The sequence below is a fragment of the Stegodyphus dumicola genome, chromosome 5, assembly GCF_044657685.1.
Source record: "Stegodyphus dumicola isolate Sdum_Otavi_A_Nest chromosome 5, ASM4465768v1".
NCBI classification, from domain to species: Eukaryota; Metazoa; Arthropoda; class Arachnida; order Araneae; family Eresidae; genus Stegodyphus; species Stegodyphus dumicola.
Window position 1 is genome coordinate 27,964,391 of NC_140772.1, and position 19,065 is coordinate 27,983,455.

Here is a 19,065-nt window from a genome sequence, read left to right on the forward strand (position 1 = left end):
ATTTCATGACTTTACTTCAGTTTAAAAACTCATTCTAATTACACCTTTTTAAGTTATATACTTTCCTTGTTTCTGAATACAAACAGGACTTCACTAATTTGATAACAATATTTGGATGATCACTAATTTGATAACCAAGACTACATCAAATAGCTATAGTAACATAATTATTTTGATATTGTTACGAAATGCCCAGCTGCTGTAAGATAGCTTTCCTGCAAAGCAGGTTTAGAATTTCCAGAAAATGACAAGGAAAGGCAGGGTTGCCGGAATTGGCGTGAAATCACATATTTGGTGACAAAATTAGCAATATGCCATAGATGGAGCGAGAACATTGTAGAACGAATTATTACTGGTTTTTCCCAGATTATTCTCGAAGCCAGGTCGAAAGCTACATAAACTCTGTCTGTACGCTGAGTAGCAGTGTACTGTGAGTTTATTATGAGGAATAGCTTGAGTTCAGTAGTAGTGTCGTAAGTTCAGAGGTTAGCTTGAGAGCGACCAAACTGAGTCAAGAGTTGTACTTTAGAACTTTGCCATGAAACTGTCTTCAACATTATAATCTAATATCCTGAAGGATGTGTTGCTGATTGTTTCAGCATGTTTTTCATAGACTGTAATGCATTTTAGGAACTGTCTTGAGTAACACTGGCGAATAAATTGTATTTTGATTCATCAAGTGCTGTCGTCCATCACTCCAAGTCCATGAACCTGTAGAACGCAACAATACTTCCATACTTTACTATCAATCATAAAAATTGATGAGATTCCTACCAATGACTTCAGCTAAAGTATGAAGGAACAGATCACACTTTATTTAGTTGAATAATCACAGCCCTCTCCTTATTTAGCCTGATAATCAGAAGACCATGTTATGGATATAAAATATGAAAAACTAGAATAAATATGAGCTCAAACCTTGAGAGTATGTGACATGAAAATTCATTAAAATTTAAACAAATCACTTCAGCTGAAACAAATTTTCTAATAGCATTTAAAATAGCAATCCTGGACCACTGGTTGGGTTGAATCAGAAGTAACATATTACCAAATGTAAGCAAAGGATCTGTTGCATCATAAGGCTTCATGTATTCATCTTTGCTCCATGGACTAGCTTCTTTGGGAATTTCCATTAATTCTGAAGATGATAGTCTCTAGAACAGAAAAAGTGAACCACATTAACATTTCATAATCCTTATGCATTCATTAAACTCTAAACACTGGATATCTACTGTGGAACCTGAATTCTTTAGAGCATGCTAAATAATGGACAGAGAATCAAGGATATTCGATACAACACCAACTTCTCATGATCAGATTTTTATGTACCAGAAAATCAATACTGAAATTGTTGCCACAAAGAAACAAATATACCTTGCATTATTCCAAAAAACACAAATTTTTGTGTAGTCAAATTCACAGGAAACAAAATATATTAAACTATGATATTTAAGTGGAAATAATGCTTTGACAAGAATCTGTCAAATATATGTGAAATAACAATTCATCAGCGAATACAAATCTGCATTTAAAAAAAAAAAAAAAAAAAAAAAAAAAAAAAAAAAAAAACCATATTGCAATCCAATAGAAGTGCAAATGTCAGCAATAGCTTTTTTGTTTTGTTTTGTTTTTTGTTTTGATGACACATCAAACCGTCCTTGATTAAAACATTAGAATATTTACATCAATAGGAAAAAGACTAAAACATTTTAAAAATAAAACTTTTGCTAATTTCATTTAAAATACTGAAATAAAGCAACTCCTTTAATGGGAAATAACAGCACAAAACAAAAAACATTAGTCTAATTATTTATCTTCTAAATTATGATCAGCATAATGAATTAATTTGTTTTGAATGGAAGGGCTCAAAAATCACACAGTTCCTACCAGCATTTAAGAAACTTATTTCATAACATTGTCATACTTACTTGATGATTTAACCTGCGATAAAAAAATGTTTATATCTTCAATATAACACCAAATTTTCTTTCCTACAAACAGGACACTTATAATGGCTACTAAGTAAACCTTCATTTACACACCAGTCAATTGATGCTTTCTTCTCTTTTGTTCCAAATTGCACATCAACTTCAAATTAAACTTACCACATTCAACCATTTTATCATGTAAACCACAAAATAACAACGTACTTCTTATCCAAAATTCGACACACAAACAAGCCTTTCCAAATCTTTTCCCATCATTCAAATTCACGCAACCAATTAGGTCATAATAGGGTTTCCATAACATTCAACTACTCAGGTTACCATAAAGGAACAACAACTTGGTGATAAACGAAACAACAACTTAGCGATAATCCAAGGGCAGTGGCGTAGCTAGGGTGGGGCAAGGGCGAACATGTGTTCCCGGGCGCAGCATCCAGGGGGCGCCAAATTGATGGTACGAAATTTTAAAATGAAGTGTTTTCCATTCGTGACACACAGAAAGGAGAGCAAAATCATCAGTTGTCCCCGGGTGCTGAAAACCCTAGCTACGTCACTGTCCAAGGGGCACCCTTAAATCTACTCTGGCCAAAATTTTTAATTAAGGCAACAAATTTATGAGTTTATTATTACTTTTTGAATATTCACAAAAATAATACTAAGCCCTTAAAATGCATCGACCCTTAGACAATGGCTAATCTTGACTATCTATAGTTATGCCACTGTCTTGAACAAGCATTCATCTTGAACACATTACATTCTCTTTTTCTCACTTCCTTTCTGGCAACCTGCTAGCTGTTGATGTTCCACTCTTTTTACTGCATGGAAATTAATTGTTGTGAAGATGTAGAGTAGGTACAAATCAGATCAAAAAATGGCAGCTAGCAACCATGTGCCTGTGAATGCTCTACAGCCATTTCAGCTTCAATTTACATTTCAGGTTGATGATGTAGTTATTTGAACATAATCTTTCTTTGTGAAGAATATCCCTTTCTTGAAGAAACAAGATGGCTGCTTGTTCAACTTTTTGAAAACACCAAATTGTGAAATCCATTGCAGTAGAAAGAAAAAAACTGATTAGTTGAAAAATATTGTTGTATGAGTAATTGTAATGAAGACAATTATCACCAGCAAAGAACACAAATAAATTTGGTGACAAGAGAGAGGACCACATATTATGACTTGAAAGGAAAAGCACCCATCATCTCGTATGAACAGCCTTTAAGCATTTCACTATATTTACGTAATACTATATAAAAGCTTTTTTCAATTTTTTTTTTTTCAAGTGGCAACCACTTTTATAAATTAGATAACAGAGGAAAATTTATAATTGTTTTAAACAACAGTTTGGATTTATCAAACTATTAATAGCCTTGTTTATCTTACCTTACTATAATCCTTCTAAGTGAAAATTAAATAAAAGTTAGTATTCATATTAACCCATTAACAAGCCCGCCCCTCGGAATGAAATGCTTTGAAAATGGCCTTCGCTTTCGTTTTCTGAAATCTCTCTAAGATGGCCCAGCCTAGGGCAGTATGTTTGCTTCCCCTTAGTGTGATGGATATGCCATAAATTTGCCTCCCCGCTATTGAATGGCAAGAAGTACTTTGTTGCGTTAGTTTTGTCTCTCCTCTTTCTTTGTACTTAGCTTGTAGACTTGTTTCTGTTAATATGTGATGTCCGAATTTTCCGAAATCTTTTTAGAATTTTAGCTTCCAAGCTTGTAAATTTTCAATTATTCAACATGTTTTATTGGGCAGTATTTTAAGAAAGATCATTATTTATTTTGCTACACAATTTTTTTACTATTTACTTACCTATTTTATTTAGTTTTAGTAGGCCAATTTATTTTGGGAATTTTGGGTATGTATGCATGTATGTGTTCATGTATGCGCATATATATACATATGAATGTATACATGTGTTTACACACATATAAATACACAGACACATACACATGACGTGCATGCATACATTACTGAATACCTTCCGATAGCAGAACAATAGCTAAATTACTTTTCTTTTTTTAATTTATTAATCATTTGAGTTATAAATAAAAACTTATTCTATAAAAATCTCCTTTCTTAATTTTTTTTTTTAAATTTCTTAAACAACGTCTAAAACAGAAATCCTTATTTCCTCTTCCATTAACTTTCTAACTGGTAACAAATTTCTTATTACTTTAGAACTAGTGTAAGGTCGCCGTTATAGTAAAACATCAAGAAGAGTTCTTGATCGTAAAACTTCCCGCGCTATTGAGGGTCATTCATTAACTATTGTCATCAGGGTTGGGGGGACGCTTGTCCCCTTAGGCACTTGGGGGTGAAAGTGAGACAAAAATCCGGGCTATCCGTTTTTCACGTTTCTTAAGTCTAACAAAATCACGTGTCTGTCCGTTTTCAGGGAGAGATTTAAAATGACAATATTACAGGAGAAACCGCTAAGGAGCTTGCATAAAAGAACAAGAAAATCCAGGTCAAACTGTTAAAGGGTTAATGAAACAGATAATACAACGAATTCTAGATCAGTTGTTCTATATATATATATTTGTAATAATTACTGCAGTTTTAATGCTTTAAATCCCCCTTTTATTGCTAAAACTAGAGTGATGAGCTTGTAGGCAGGATAATCGGTAATAAATTTCATAAAATGTAAGTTATGGGAGGATAAGATGACAAATATCTGCTAACTGTAATTTTCAAACTCTGAGATTTTAAGCTACAGTATAGTATAACAATTTCTTGAATCCCCCCCCAATCTTTTCTTTAAAATCCAGAAGGTTCACAGTATGAGAAATGCTGTAATATAATATTCAGTTAAAAAATTATTTTTTCTGAATATTAATACTTACATGAGATCTGATATAATTGATAAATTTAATGTAATCTATACAATTTAATCCCATCCGTCTACAGTATCCAACAATGTCGAACATATGCTGAGAACGGCAATGCTCAAACATCAATTCTGCATTATTAAAAATCTCCGAGCAGAAGAGGCAAAGAGTCTGCATGGAAAGATTGATCTCCTCATCCATGCCATCCCATTCCTCATCACTCCCACTGCTTTCAGCCTCCACTTCCTCCATTGCTGTACCTGAAACTAAATTAGTTTAAATATATAAGTAATGCAATGCATCAAGATGATGTTTGAAACCATACATAATGAGCCACTGGAAAAAATTCCCAACTTCTTTACTGATTAACTAAAATAAATAACAAAAATTGTATCTACAGCTAACTCAAAAGCGTTTTCATACTCGTCTATTTTCGCAATCAGACTTGTCACCAAATGTTTTTCTTAACTCACACAAGACTCATGTAAAGTTACCATTTTGCATTCATCTAAATTAATTTCATTGGGATTTTTATCATGGATATGAAAATTTGGGACTTACCAAACAATGAAACATTTTCAATGCAATTTCTGAAAGAATGAGGAAGTCATTCACTGTGAAAGAAAGCATATGAAAATCATGAAATAAAGCTCTTATCTCAGTTCTAAGAAAACACTGAAATGGAGATATACAAATATGATGTGCCAAAAAAAAAAAAAAAAAAAAAAAAAAAAGGGAGGATGACATGCTGAAAATTGGGTTTGAAAGATCAAGAATCCATTTTTTTAATGCCAATTCACTTCATTTATCCATGGTGTTTAGAATTAACATCAAATTTTGTCTCCATCAACTTGATGGGAATCACTGCACTGTTGAATGGAACAGATGCGTAAGGAAAGATTGAGATTTTTATGCTTTGAACTTTTTCGCCAAATCGTCAGCATCTGGCGATACCTGAATCTGGTGCGGATAACAGAAAAGTATTAGCATTTTTAACCTGATGACAGTAAATAACAAAGAAGGGAAGAACACCACTCATTATAATTAACAGACATATAGTATTAACCACATATAAAAAACATATTCTGCATGTTAAAGTTCTTGAAAATGCATGTAAATTAACATTTACCAATATTTCAAGCAATTTAATCCATAAAATACATTCATTGGTTAGAGTAGAGAGAAGAGTACCCTTTGTATTATCCCGAAGTTGTGGTCTTATTTATTGCCAAGTGGTAGTTTATTTATGGTAGCCTGAGTAGTTGAATGTTATGCACACCCTATTATGATGTAATCAGTTGCATGATTGCGGTGAACTTGTAAGGGCTTGTCGTGTGTGTTGGTTAGGAAGTACATTGCTTGTTTTCTGGTTTAGACGGTAAAATGGCTGAATGTGGTAAGGTTAATTTGAAGTTTCTGTAGGATTTGGAAAGAAAGGAGAAAAGAGCATTACTTGAATGGTGTGTAAATGAAGGTTTGCTTAGTAGCCATTATTAAGTGCCCTGTTTGTAGGGAGGAAATGTGTATAGTCGGATGGATATTTTTTACTCTTATTTTGTGAATTTATGTGGCGATGCCAGTATACAGATTCTAATTCAGATAATTTTAGGAAGTTTTGAATGCTGTTAAAGAATTTTGTTTGACTGAAGACGTGTTAATTCATAAATAAGGTATTCTTTTTTGTACGAATTTCCTTTTTTTATGTTATTTCATTGTTTGATTTAAAATGTAGTTTACTGAGATTATGTATTTTTTTGTTGATTGCTCCTTTGACTTTTTAAGTGAATATAGTTTAATGTGTACATGGACAAGTCATGGGAGTGCACAATGCCTAGTTTGTGCAATTCTCTGATTTTTTTTTAGTGAAAATAGGTCGATATGTACAAGGATAAAGTGTAGGGAGTGCGCAATGCAAAGTTTGGGCAATTATGGGATTTCTTTTAATGAAAATAGGTCAATGCATACATGGATACCAATTTTGTGCAATTCTTTGTCTTGTTATTTTGGCTTTGTGTAGCGGCCAAAATAACAAGTCAAAGAATTGCACAAACTCGGTATCCATGCACAGCCAAAAATTGCAAAAAGGTACCCATAAATTTACTTTTAGCCATTCATTTGTTTATGTTAACTAATATTGAAAATAAAAAGAATGCAGTGTAAATAACACAAACATAAATGCCATTAAAAATGAAAAAAATTAAGTCATAAATGATGTTATAGAACAATATTTAGGTAAACATGAATGATATTGATTAAAAACGTCGGGAGAATAGTCAGAACTTCTTGTTATTTACAATACAATGTTTATATGCAAGATGAGCCAAAAGTTTGTTAAAACTTAAAAAATTCATGAAAAAGGGTGATTCACAAGAAAGGGATCACAAGGAAGCTGTTTAGTTAAAAATGTCACCGGTAGAGGACACTGATGACCTGAAACACAATGAACAGGACAACAATGCACTCCATTCATTTATTCTTGCAATAACAATTATTCAACATGACCTCTAAAATTTTGTACGAGAAAATTAAGGCGACTCACAATGCCCTTCACGTGCAACATGTTGGAATCAATTGCAGAAACCTCACGACAAACAAAATCTTTGAGTTCGGCCAATGTTAAAGGGGGAAAATGGTGCACGTGATTTCAAATAGCCCAACCCCAGAAGTTGACTGGAGTGAGGTTGGGTAATCGTGGAGACCATGCGATCTTGCAACCTCGAAAGATTACTCGGTCATCACCAAAGGTACTCGATAGGAATCCTTTTACTGGATTGGCAGTGTGACAATGTGCCATCATGCATAAAGCTTATTACAGACAACGCATCTCTTTGATTTAAGATGGGCATGGCTTTGTCACACAAAAGAGTGAGATAAAGTTCAACAGTTACTGTGCATGTTTTCCAGGCAGATATGGGACACAGCTCTTCAAAGAAGAATGATCTGTTAATGAAAGATGAGGTGAAACTACACCAGACTGTCAACATGGCTGGATGCACTGACTTCATTGCGTATTCACGAAGATCCAGTGTCTCCCATATAGGAGTGCTCTGGGTGTTAACACAACTGTTCAGTGTGAAGTGCGCATCATCCATCCAGAAAACATTCAACAACACACAACTGCTGAGGGTAAGTTTCAATTCTTGCCATAGCCGATTCAACAAATGATTCCCTCATAGTTTTCAGGTTGTAACTCATGCAGTGACTGCAACTGGTAGGGATAGAGATGCAATATTCCGTGGAGGATATGTCGAATCGATGAGTGACGCACAAATATCCTTCCAACTTCGCGAGCACTGCTACTCCGATTCCGCCGCTATACAGTCAAAAGTCTTTAATCCAAACTCGTCGGGACTTCGGAGATTCCAGATTATCGGTTTTTCCGTATTATAGATCATCAATTTAAATCTGGTAAGATGGCATGCAGAAATTATAAAATTAAAAATATGAAACCGTAATTTATGAAATAAAGAGCAATTATAATCTAAAAGGTACCAAATTTACAAAAAAAAAAGCTTAATATTTATTTGTTTACTTTATTAAACATTTCTTTCAGCGCGCGCACGCGCAAGGCATACATTACGCATAGTCGAAATTAGAAAAGTGCAACTAGAAAACTATTTGATCTGTTTTCATGATATTTATAATGAAGAGGAATTTGATTTAAATCATATCAAAGACGGAATACATCGAGATGAAATACTACATTTAGTAAGGAATTATAAGCCGAATAAAATAAAAACATCTGCCCTGAAGATAAGGATAGTGCTGACAGATCAACTTCCAGTTCATTGCGCACCGCGACGTTACCCCCCCCCCCCCCCGCAGAGCAGTGTGAAATTGATAAACACATTTCGGAATGGTTAGAGAAACAAAGGATATGCCTTTATCATTTTTTTGCAGTAATTCCACTTTTTGTTTGATGGACATCGAAACATGCTTTCGCTTTGTAGATCCTTTGCAGCTCCGGAATTGGAAATTCTTTTTGACATAATCGAAAGTTCAAGCTTACTTTTATAAAATTGCTCTAACAGTCTGCAAAAAATAATAAGCCGGATCCAATTAGAAGATTAAGGAACAACGCAATCAGCAACATTAACTGAAATAGATAATTAGATAATTTTAGCTTAACTTATACCGTCCGTTATACATTAAATGTGCATGCGTAAACGTATTATGCGGATGCATTAGGTACGCATGCGCAGAAAGTTTATAGCTTTGAGGTCCGGATTAAAGACTTTTGACTGTATTATTCATAGTGGTTTGCAATGCAGTAATTTGGCCCTTCGCCAACAAAGGTTTTCCATTTCGTGGCCGATCCTCTTTAAGAGCCAGTTTCTGCAAACCATTTGACAAGCTTCAATATTCCAAAACATGATATGGGGCCATTCTTCACTTTCAATCCTTTTGCCGTGTGAGTATTTAGCAATACAACAGTTACTGGCTTTCCATTCAAGCAGAAAAACTTTGCCAACAATGCTCACAGGTAATGATAACATTCTGAAATTGTGAGAAATTCTTGTGTTTCATGATCTTTTTTTGCCAGATTAATTTTCATAATTCTGCTTAATCTCTCACATGTCAGCACCCTCTACTGGTGACATTTTTAATTAAATTTTTTTTTTTTTTTTTTACTGCTAAAAAAATCTGACTTCACTGTGAGCCCTTTCTTGCAAATCACACTTCTTTATCATTTCTTCCCCTTTCAAGAAATTTTAGTCTTAACAAACTTTTAACTCACCCTGTATTTATGACTATATACAAGTAAATTATAGCATCATCTAATATCATTACAGTTATCACACAGAAATTTCTTATCCCTTTCATTTCTGCCCTTAGAACGTCTTATTTTATGGTGATAGTAATTTTCTTAGTCTTCTGCAATAAACAAACTTCTTTTTTGACAGGGCTATGCTAATCCTTCCCCTGATAATTGGAAATTAACTTTTTACAGAAAGTAAGAAACTAATGATAGTTACTTGCTTAAAATATTGTATAAATTGCAAATTATCAAAATGCACATAAAATAGTGAACTTCATAAATAAATTAAAAAATTAACATGCAAAAGTTCCAGATTATCAGATATCTTCTTATTTAATATTGGGTTATTCTAAAATATCATGCTTTTTGACAATAACTGAATAAATTGAAAGGCCTGATTATGCTTGTCAGGGTCCTAATTTATACTTTCCATATTTTTTTAAGATAAAAACTGGGTTATAAGGAACTACATGATGATTTTAGGATCTCTTAAAATGTGTTATTAATCTGTCATGACAGGGGTTCTCAACTGGTGGTATGCAAAGAAGCAAAGTATTTTTAACTATTAAATTTAAAAATTAAAACCCAAACGTCCCGACTGAGTTTTTTCTCTAACACTCATATATTTATGCGACCTGAGATTTGTTCAAGAGTGGTGGCAGCAGTAGTACTTTGGTGGTACTAAAGGTTTTCAATTTTTGTTTAGATGGTATGCATTAGTCCAGGGTTTCTAAAACTTTTTCCAGTCGCGACCCCCTTTTACCACTGAGATTTTTTCGCGACCCCCAGGACGCCATAATATTTACAAAAATTTTGTGGGACTCGGTAAGCATTGCGCAAATCCGACACACACGTGATTGAAACTCAATTTTTTCACTTGTACTGTAATATGCTATTGCAGTTTTAGGTCATTAACTTAATTTTTAATTTTAAGACATAGAACAATGTCAAAATTTTAAATAAGTAACAGACGAAATGGCAGCATAACGTGCAAAGCAAGGAAAACGAACGTTTATGTTATAAAAAGAATGTGTCAAAATGTTTTTGTTTTTTCTTTATCTGTCTTATCTTTATCTATTTTCAGGTACATTATGTAAAAATATTTGGTAATTGTAAAATTATTATAATAAATTAAAGAAATATCAATGCCGCTAAACGTTTTGGAGACCCCTGCTGCAGGTCGCGACCCACAGTTTAAGAAACGCTGCATTAGTCAAAAGGTTGAGAACCGCTGTGTTATGATCTTAAATTAGGAAGATAGTAAAATATATTTTTTGTAACAGCGAGTTTACAACAGCATACAGCGAGTTTTTACGATGCAGGAAAAACCTACAATAGTACCAATTTTTAGAAAATACAATTTTAAAGTACAAAGGATTGACTGAAATTAATAAGAACTGATAAAAAATGGAAAACAATTTGTTAAAGAAAGTTCTTCCTTCTTCTGAAAAATACGATTATCGCTATTAAATAAATAACGGTAAACTCAACATTTTGTCCCTAGCTTGCCTTTCAAGAAATATGCAATTCAAGAGTTTAAACAATACTTCATCATTTTACCAGTAGATTCAGTTCTAGTAGTATTAGTTCACTGTCTACCAGTTTAACTTCAATAAATCACTTACATCTGAAAGAAAAATCTTTAAGCATTTACAGACACTTCACTTTCCTCAATAAGACAGCCAAAACTGTAGTTCCTTAACTATTCACTGCTTTTCCGCAATCCGTTTACGTAGCTATTAAGATATATGCATTATGATAAAATTAAAAAACACGCACGAAAATATTTGGGAATTTTCTTTTTAAAGATTCGATCTGAATTTTGCTATGACAGGCCTTAATTTTTCCCGATTCTTGATGCAACCAAGCAGTTTCCCTATTCGATACAAAGGCAATATACACACGAAAAAACAAAATACGTTTTCCAAGACAAGCAAAGCATGTTAATCAAACCCAGAGAATTAATTGCTTACCATGATTAATCACACCTTCTTCAGCCAAATGACAATTGTTTACAACCGGTGCAGAATTCATAGCTATAACATGTGAAAACTTCTACACTGTCTTCATTTCACTTCATCGGATAACAGATACCGCTAATAAAAATTGCATGTGGCCTTCCAGTCTGCACTTTGTCATAATCAATGTTAGAAAATCGGTTAGAATCCATTTTCGATTCTACAAACGTGACAGTATCTCATACCTAAAAATTTCAATCTCATACAAAGAAGAGTTTTTACATTCATAAGTCAAAGCTGCTAATGACACACAAAACTCGTTATTTTTGTTCTACTGAACTCCGATATGCCCTTATTTAGTCATTATAGAGCTGAGATTTAAATTATTGTAATTAACAATTATTTAGAGTCAGCCGCTGGCATGCGATCACCTGCTCATATTGGATAATATACACATACAAAATATTTGCATTTAGAGAAACTTTTGCGAAATTTACAAAAGGAAATTTTCCACACAATTAATCTTACACATTGTATTGAATGAAATTAGCAGTTTACAATTACCAAATATTTTTACACTATGTATCTGAAAATAGATAAAAATAAGACAATACAGACAAAAAAAAAAAAAAAACACGAAAACTTTTCGAAGCATTCTTTTTATAATATAAACGTTCATTTTACTTGCTTTGCACGTGGCGTTGTAATTTCGTCTGTTACTTATTTGAAATTTTCACATTTTTCTATGTCTTAAAATTAAAAATTGAAGTTAATGACCTAAAACTGTGATAGTATATTACAGTACAAGTGAAAAAATTGACAGTTTCACTCGCGTGTATCGGATTTGCGCAATGCTTATGGGGACCCACAAAATTTTCGTAAATATTATTAGGTCCTGGTGTCGCGGAAAACACTCAGTGATAAAAAGGGGTCGCGAATGAAAAAGTTTAAGAAACCCAGCTCTAAAAGAAGACTCCAATCTTTTACTTGAATTCAGATTTAATAACCTTTAGATCTAAAACAAAACGAAAACTACAACTAAAAAAAACATGAAATACAGGTAATATTGCCACACACACACATTAAAAAATAAATAAATAAATAAATAAAAAATAAAAAAAATAAAAAATAAAAGTCTCTAAAACTACGTCTCATCCAAGAGTGACGTCCTATTTTCATGGAGCTCGTAGTAGTTTTTCCTTTCACTCCGACCGGTTTCACCGTTGAATCACTGCTTTCAGCTGCTGCCGCGAAAAATATGCTGTGTTTCCAAATTTTCGATTCTAGTACTTACCAAATATGTTCAACAGGATTAAGACCTGGCGTTTGGAGTGTTCCTTTAATTACTTTTGGAGACTTATATAACAGCCAGAATCTAACACTGTGGACAGTATGCTTTAGATCATTGTCCTGGTAGAATTTAAAACTATTTTGTGTAATCAGCTTTAGTGCTGACGATGCCAAATTTCGCTTAACTCCTACTCCACCGTGTTTAACACTTGGTATTAAGTTTTGCTTTTAAAGATTCTTCTTTGGGTTTTCTCCCCACCAGCACCCGTCTATCTGAGTCTAAGATGTTAAATTTGATTTCATCAGCAAGCAACACGTTTTTCCAGAAGTCTAGGACGTTTTGCCGTCAAAACATCTTTTCTTTACATGATTGTATTATATCTTGCCGTATTAGGCTCGTATTAAATTAATTTAGTTTAATAATTTCATTTACCTTTTGTATACTTAATAAAGGTTGCTTGTAATATATATATATATGTTTACAAATATGAAATATAAAGAAATTAGACATAGTTAGTTGAAAATTATGTCAGTATCAAAGAGAACTGAGGCTAAACGTCTGATATAACAGATGTTATATTACCAATTTTAAAATTATGCGGGTGCAATATTTACATGATTCGTCAAAATATCATGAAGTTTTAATCGGCTAGTTCAGAGAAAACTCTCATATAAGCAGGAAATTCGCATTTATATGGAATCTAAACAAGAAACAGAAGTGATTTGGAATCTTGTGAGCATATTACTCTCTTAAAATTAATATGTCATGTAGCGCCCGAGCGGTAAAAGTAGCTGAACCCTGGTAGTTCGGTCCGAGGTTCGAATCCCGCGAACGGGTTGGCTGCATGGGTGTTTTCGTGGTTTTCCCTATGTGTAACGTGTGTACGAGCCAGTTTCCCTAAGAACGTCCTCCACAAAGGCATCCCTCCCCTTAGGCAGATAGCCCTCGAGGCTTTGCCATAATCACACACATACAAACATTTCGCCGAGGTTCAAGGTAGACGTTGGCTCCAAGGGTTTGTCCCAGCAAATTATAAAAACACTTTTCTGCTTTGGAATTTAATTTATGAAACACAAATTGTCTATTTCCCCTTTCCAGTCAGTTTTTCTTGATTTAGTATTCTTCTCAGGCGAAGTTCACGAATACGTGATCGTTCATTTTCCAGCATCGCCAACAGGATGTTTTCAGAGTGAGCAAAATAACAGTTCTTCCGAATAACTTTGTGAAAGATTACCTTAAAATTTTTCGGCAAGAATGAACTTTTCTTCATCATTCCGTGAATATGACATGCTCCACATGTAGCTCTCGGGATTTCGCCAGTTGATACATAAAGAATTCTATTAGCTGTAGTGAGCCATCTTGAGTGGACCATCTTCCCAATACTTACTGTCTGTTAGGCCTAAAGGGCACTCCTACTAAAATACTCCCTTAGAAATATCAAGGATATATGGTCAGTACTGAGGTCCTTTTGTCAATTTCGTATAGATCAACTGGAATAGGGACATAATCTATCACGGGAAGGGTTTCACATGTTTTCACGGATTTTCCTATTGTTTCAGAAAACTTTTGCGGCCCAGATATATTTCCACCAGTCTTCTGGAAAAGACGACGAAGAAGCAATTGGTGTGCAACAAGCATATAAACCAATGCAGTTTATGACCAGCAAAGATCTCAAAAAGATCCATTTCTAGTTCACGCTCGACATCTTAGTCCAACATAAACAATGACTGATAAACCAAGATTGACAAAACACACAGAACAACTAATTAACAATAAAACGTCTTTGAAAGATTATTGAAGCCACGTGTTTGCTTACCCAATGCTGGAACCAATAGTCATATTAGAACCCGTTCTGCATCTAGTTGCATATTTTGACATTAAATGTTGATATTTTGGTGCGGGAAGCAATTTCTCGTGCTAATAATGGTGTTTTTGACAAAACAAATCATGAAAAAAGCATAAAAGCATTAAAAAAGTCAGTACAGATATTTACTTGAATCTCAAGATGTCAATATTTTCGACTGAAATTCGAACACGATTTGTTCTAGCTCATTTGGAACCATCTAATGGACTCACGCAATATGACTTTAAAGAAAAAGGTTTTTCACTCCATGCATTGGAGAACTCTCAAATTTAAGAATAAAGCACCAGGAATGTGCTGCGAGGATGGAAAAGTGAAATCACTCACACCAAATGGGAAAAAGAAAATATTGTGTATCCAAAAGCATTTCAGTAAACTGAATTAAAACACAAACACTTTCTTTCTAAATAAAATATATGTAAGTCTCTAATAAATCAGACTGGATCGAATTTAAAGTAATAAACAGAAAGCGTTATTTCACACAACGTTTATTGACGAACCCCGAAGACGCAATAATACTACATATACATAATTATGACATCCCAGTTTCTTTTTACAAATAAACACTACTGCCATCTATTGACAATCTGAGGAGACACAATCAGAAATTTATATTTAACACTTTCCTTTAAGTAGCATTGCAATGCATGCCGGGTAACAACCACGTATCCCAATAATTCCGACAGATATACCATTCGAATTTAAGCTTTACCAGTTTCAGTGCGACTCACATTTACAATGACCATCAACAAAGCACAGGAACAATCGCTACCCTAAATTTGGAAAACCCATGCTTTTCACATGGGCAGTTTTATCTGATATGCTCCCGCGTCGGAAAAGCCTTCCAATTTATTCGTGTACGCACCACATGGGAATATATATATATATATATATATATATTGTGTGTGTCTAGAATCACTTCAATAGACAGAATTAAAACGCAAACACTTTCGTTCCTTTAAGAGCATCGCAACACATGCCAGAAAACAGCTATTTATAACATAATTGTAACATCAGTCCACAATCTGCGAGTTACATTTCTCCGTTGTTAGACAGACGTACTATATTATTATTTGGATACCTTTAATAAATATGCAAGGGTTAGGTTAGATTATTTGAATATAGCTAAGCACACAAGAGGTATCGACCTAAGAGATGGGATGCCTTCGAGGAGGATTTTTTAAGGAAAATTTGCTCATTTTTGCGTTGAACACGATAAAAGCACGAAAACCGACCGTGCATCAAGTCCGTTTACCTGGGTTCGTAGCGGGCTCGAACTAACAGTAATTAGCGGTGTTTGAAATTAATTAATTTCTTGACTTATTTAGTAACTTCGGACAAATGGTAATACATTTAGCAGAGAAAACCTTTTTGATTAACAACGAACTATTTTATTTAGCATTCTAAACATAACAGAAAGAATAACATTCCATGCGTTATCACGCTCAAAACAATATATAAAAAAACACCGCTGTTGCCACAAAAAATCTACACTATAATGAACATATTAAATTATTGTGTATTAATTGAGTTCGTGCACGTTTCTTAACAAGCGGCTTTAGCCACTCGAGCCCTAGTGGGAAAAACATGCAAACAATAATATTTATTAGCCCAAAGTGACATTTTGCCCAGAAGGGTTATTAATTTCATTTTGGCATTTTGCATCGTCCACTATAAAATGGCGTTTCATTTTTCCAATGTTGCCAACAAATATTAGAAACTTGTATTATATTAAAAAAAATTAAATAATGAAAAAGCTGCATGAATGTATGTGCACGATTAAAAAAAAACGGTATCTAGTACATCAAATTTTGATTAAAGTAACCCTCCGCTCGAATATGGGCATTTGGAAGCCAAAATTTTGAATTTGAAATTTGTTTTATTATCTGTTTCATATTTTGTAAGACTTTAACGAATTTTTGATTAAGAAATTCAACGATTTCAAAGCCGGCAATGGACTCTAGAAAGAAAAGAAACATTTACATTTCCAGAGCGCAAGACTATGTATCGGAAATTCTAAAGATATGATCTTTTAAAATATTTTTTGATATTGCTGTTGAATTGAATTTTATGTTTTAAGTGCGAAAAACATGATATTTAATAAATAAAGGTAACATACAGAACGTTAAAAAAACGCCCCGTTGGGCGTAATATAAAATCTGAAAGCTTTTCAGATTTTCTTTCTTTCTTTATTATTATTATTATTATTTTGTCAAAGTTAAAACGTTTTGACAGTTTCTCAGAGGAATGTTTCAGTTGCGTTAATTTTTAAAATACTAAAGCCTTGAAAATAAATTCTTTTAAATTTATACAACGATCAATTATTTTAAGCTTTCTCGTGGAGCGAGCACTTCATCATGCAGTTAGATTGTAAACAAAACTTTAAATTTTCGTTTTTTAATGAAACAGCTTTTTGCAAAATTATTTGATTAAAATTTAAGCAAATTTAGGAACATTTTTCAAAATTTCATGATTTCGTTATGACAAAAGATCATAAAGAAGGTTTAGTGAAAGTTAGTGTAACATTTTATTTATTTATGATTCATGAATTGATAAATTATTTTACATTGCTGAATCGCATTGCTTCACATAATATAATGCAAGTTTGGTGATTTTGTAACACATTTTAACGCATTTTGCAGCCTGGGAATGAGGAATACCTAAGCTATTACAATCGGCAAGGAGAATGGAAGACAACAAAAGCAATAGGAACTATAGGATCTATGAATATTGGTCCTGGGCCGGCTATCGTTAATTTACCACAAACAATAGGTAAGATTATACATATTTCCTAAATTTAGAAGTGAATTCTGTCATGTGGCAATGTTCATGAAGCTGACTATCTTTGTTCGCTTAGATGCTGGCTCTAGACCCCAGTTATCCAGTTTCGGTGAATCTTCGGATTGGCGATTTTTTGGCGAAAATTTGGCGACCAAACCTGCTACAGCAACCTGCTAGTTTTTTTTTTTTTTTTGGGACGCCATTATGTTTTCACAAAGTAAAGGCATTCTTTTTTTTTTTTCTCAACATTTTTGCCAACAATCTGCTAGCCGAATTACGCTTAGGCTAGAACATTTTATGGAACAAAAGTGCTTAATCATGACGAAGATTACGTGCGAAATCGGGAGAAACTGCAGAACCGCCCACGGTTTCGCGCGTTTTTAAGAATTGCACGTACGTGGTATCCATGTACACATCGACCTATTTTCACTTAAAAAACATCCCAGAATTGCACAAAAATGGGATTGCGCACACTCTTGACTTTATCCATGTACACATCCACCTATTTTCACTTAAAATGTCAAAGAAAACTGACAAAAATCCAATTCTTTTTACTCTTGTAAAAAGCGCCAAACAAATAAGTGGGCGATTCTGCGAAATTGTTTCTAAGTGCTTATTAGCTAAAATCACGATTGGAATTTTCCGGAAAATGTCACATGACATGTCTCATGATCTCTCATATCTCTCAGACAAAATAATCTGTGATTCGAACTGTGTACGTCTCAGATTATTGCTAAAGTCCTATCTAGTAGCCTTTATCGCCTTACCAAAATGTCGCCAAACTACCTGTTACCATATTCCAAAGATTAGTCCTAGTTCCTTTTTGATTAACCGTCCTTTTCTTTTAAGGTTTTTGTCGTTCAACACTCGCTTTTCTTGTGACAATGGTATGTTAAACGACTTTTAAAGCTGTCCAGACGGTTAAGTGAGACTAGTGCGGTACCGAAGGGCCTAGGTTCGAATCCCGGAGAATACATGGATTTTTTTAATTGTATATTGTATAGTGTTCGTAAGGCAGGGGGGGTGCTACTTTGGTAGACGGTTGCACGGATTTTTGCCGATTTACGTTGGCCGAATTGTTGGCGCGATTTTTACAAACGTCAGCCATCTTGAAAAATGCTGTTTTTACGCATGGTAAAGTATTCGAAACTTAAAAAATAAATAAATAAATATCGTTAAAAGTAATGGATTAATTTTTTGTTGAAAATGTCATTTTTTAAGATGGCAGGCAAGTGTAAATAAATGCATTTACTATGAGTATAAAATACTAAAGTAAGGTTATTATTACTTTCATATAGCAAAGAAGAGAATAAAACCACCGCTATAAAAACATTGGGCCAACGTTTAATTAGATTAAAATATTACTGAAATTGAATATCGAATTAAAAACCATCATACCAACATTTAAAAGAATTAGAATATTATTAAATTCAAATACTTTAAAATACGTTATATAGAATATAATTAACATTAAAACATATGGACAATAATTATCTCAGGAATTTCTGAAAATAGTGTATTAATTTTTTTTAACAAAAATTGAAGTATACAATTATAAAATAAAAGAAAAATATGTACTTACATTTTTTTGAGTGTTTAACCTGTTGTTTATTGATAAGTACCCCCCAAAAAAAT

The 19,065-nt window shown here is 33.5% G+C and overlaps 2 protein-coding genes across 4 annotated transcripts in view; one reads left to right on the forward strand and one right to left on the reverse strand.

The window, feature by feature from the left end:
- Art3 (arginine methyltransferase 3) overlaps nt 1-19,065 on the reverse strand; it is a 61,696-nt gene that overhangs the window by 35,757 nt on the left and 6,874 nt on the right. Inside the window, exons 1-3 of one of the 3 annotated variants that reach the window (XM_035351377.2) lie at nt 11,513-11,661; nt 4,796-5,046; nt 1,049-1,154 (exon numbers count right to left, since the gene is read on the reverse strand). In XM_035351377.2, coding sequence (XP_035207268.1) covers nt 1,049-1,154; nt 4,796-5,046; nt 11,513-11,573 — 418 coding nt within the window. In that variant the 5' untranslated portion in view covers nt 11,574-11,661. Of the gene's footprint in view, nt 1-1,048; nt 1,155-4,795; nt 5,047-11,512; nt 11,662-19,065 lie in introns of those variants that run through there. The other 2 variants (XM_085816513.1, XM_035351383.2) reach the window with 2 other exon arrangements.
- Nucleotides 17,025-19,065, forward strand: part of LOC118182102 (ciliary microtubule associated protein 1B-like) — a 43,902-nt gene continuing 41,861 nt past the window's right edge. The window contains exons 1-2 of the mRNA XM_035351392.2: nt 17,025-17,162; nt 17,292-17,421. Coding sequence (XP_035207283.1) covers nt 17,130-17,162; nt 17,292-17,421 — 163 coding nt within the window. The 5' untranslated portion in view covers nt 17,025-17,129. The remainder of the gene's footprint in view (nt 17,163-17,291; nt 17,422-19,065) is intronic.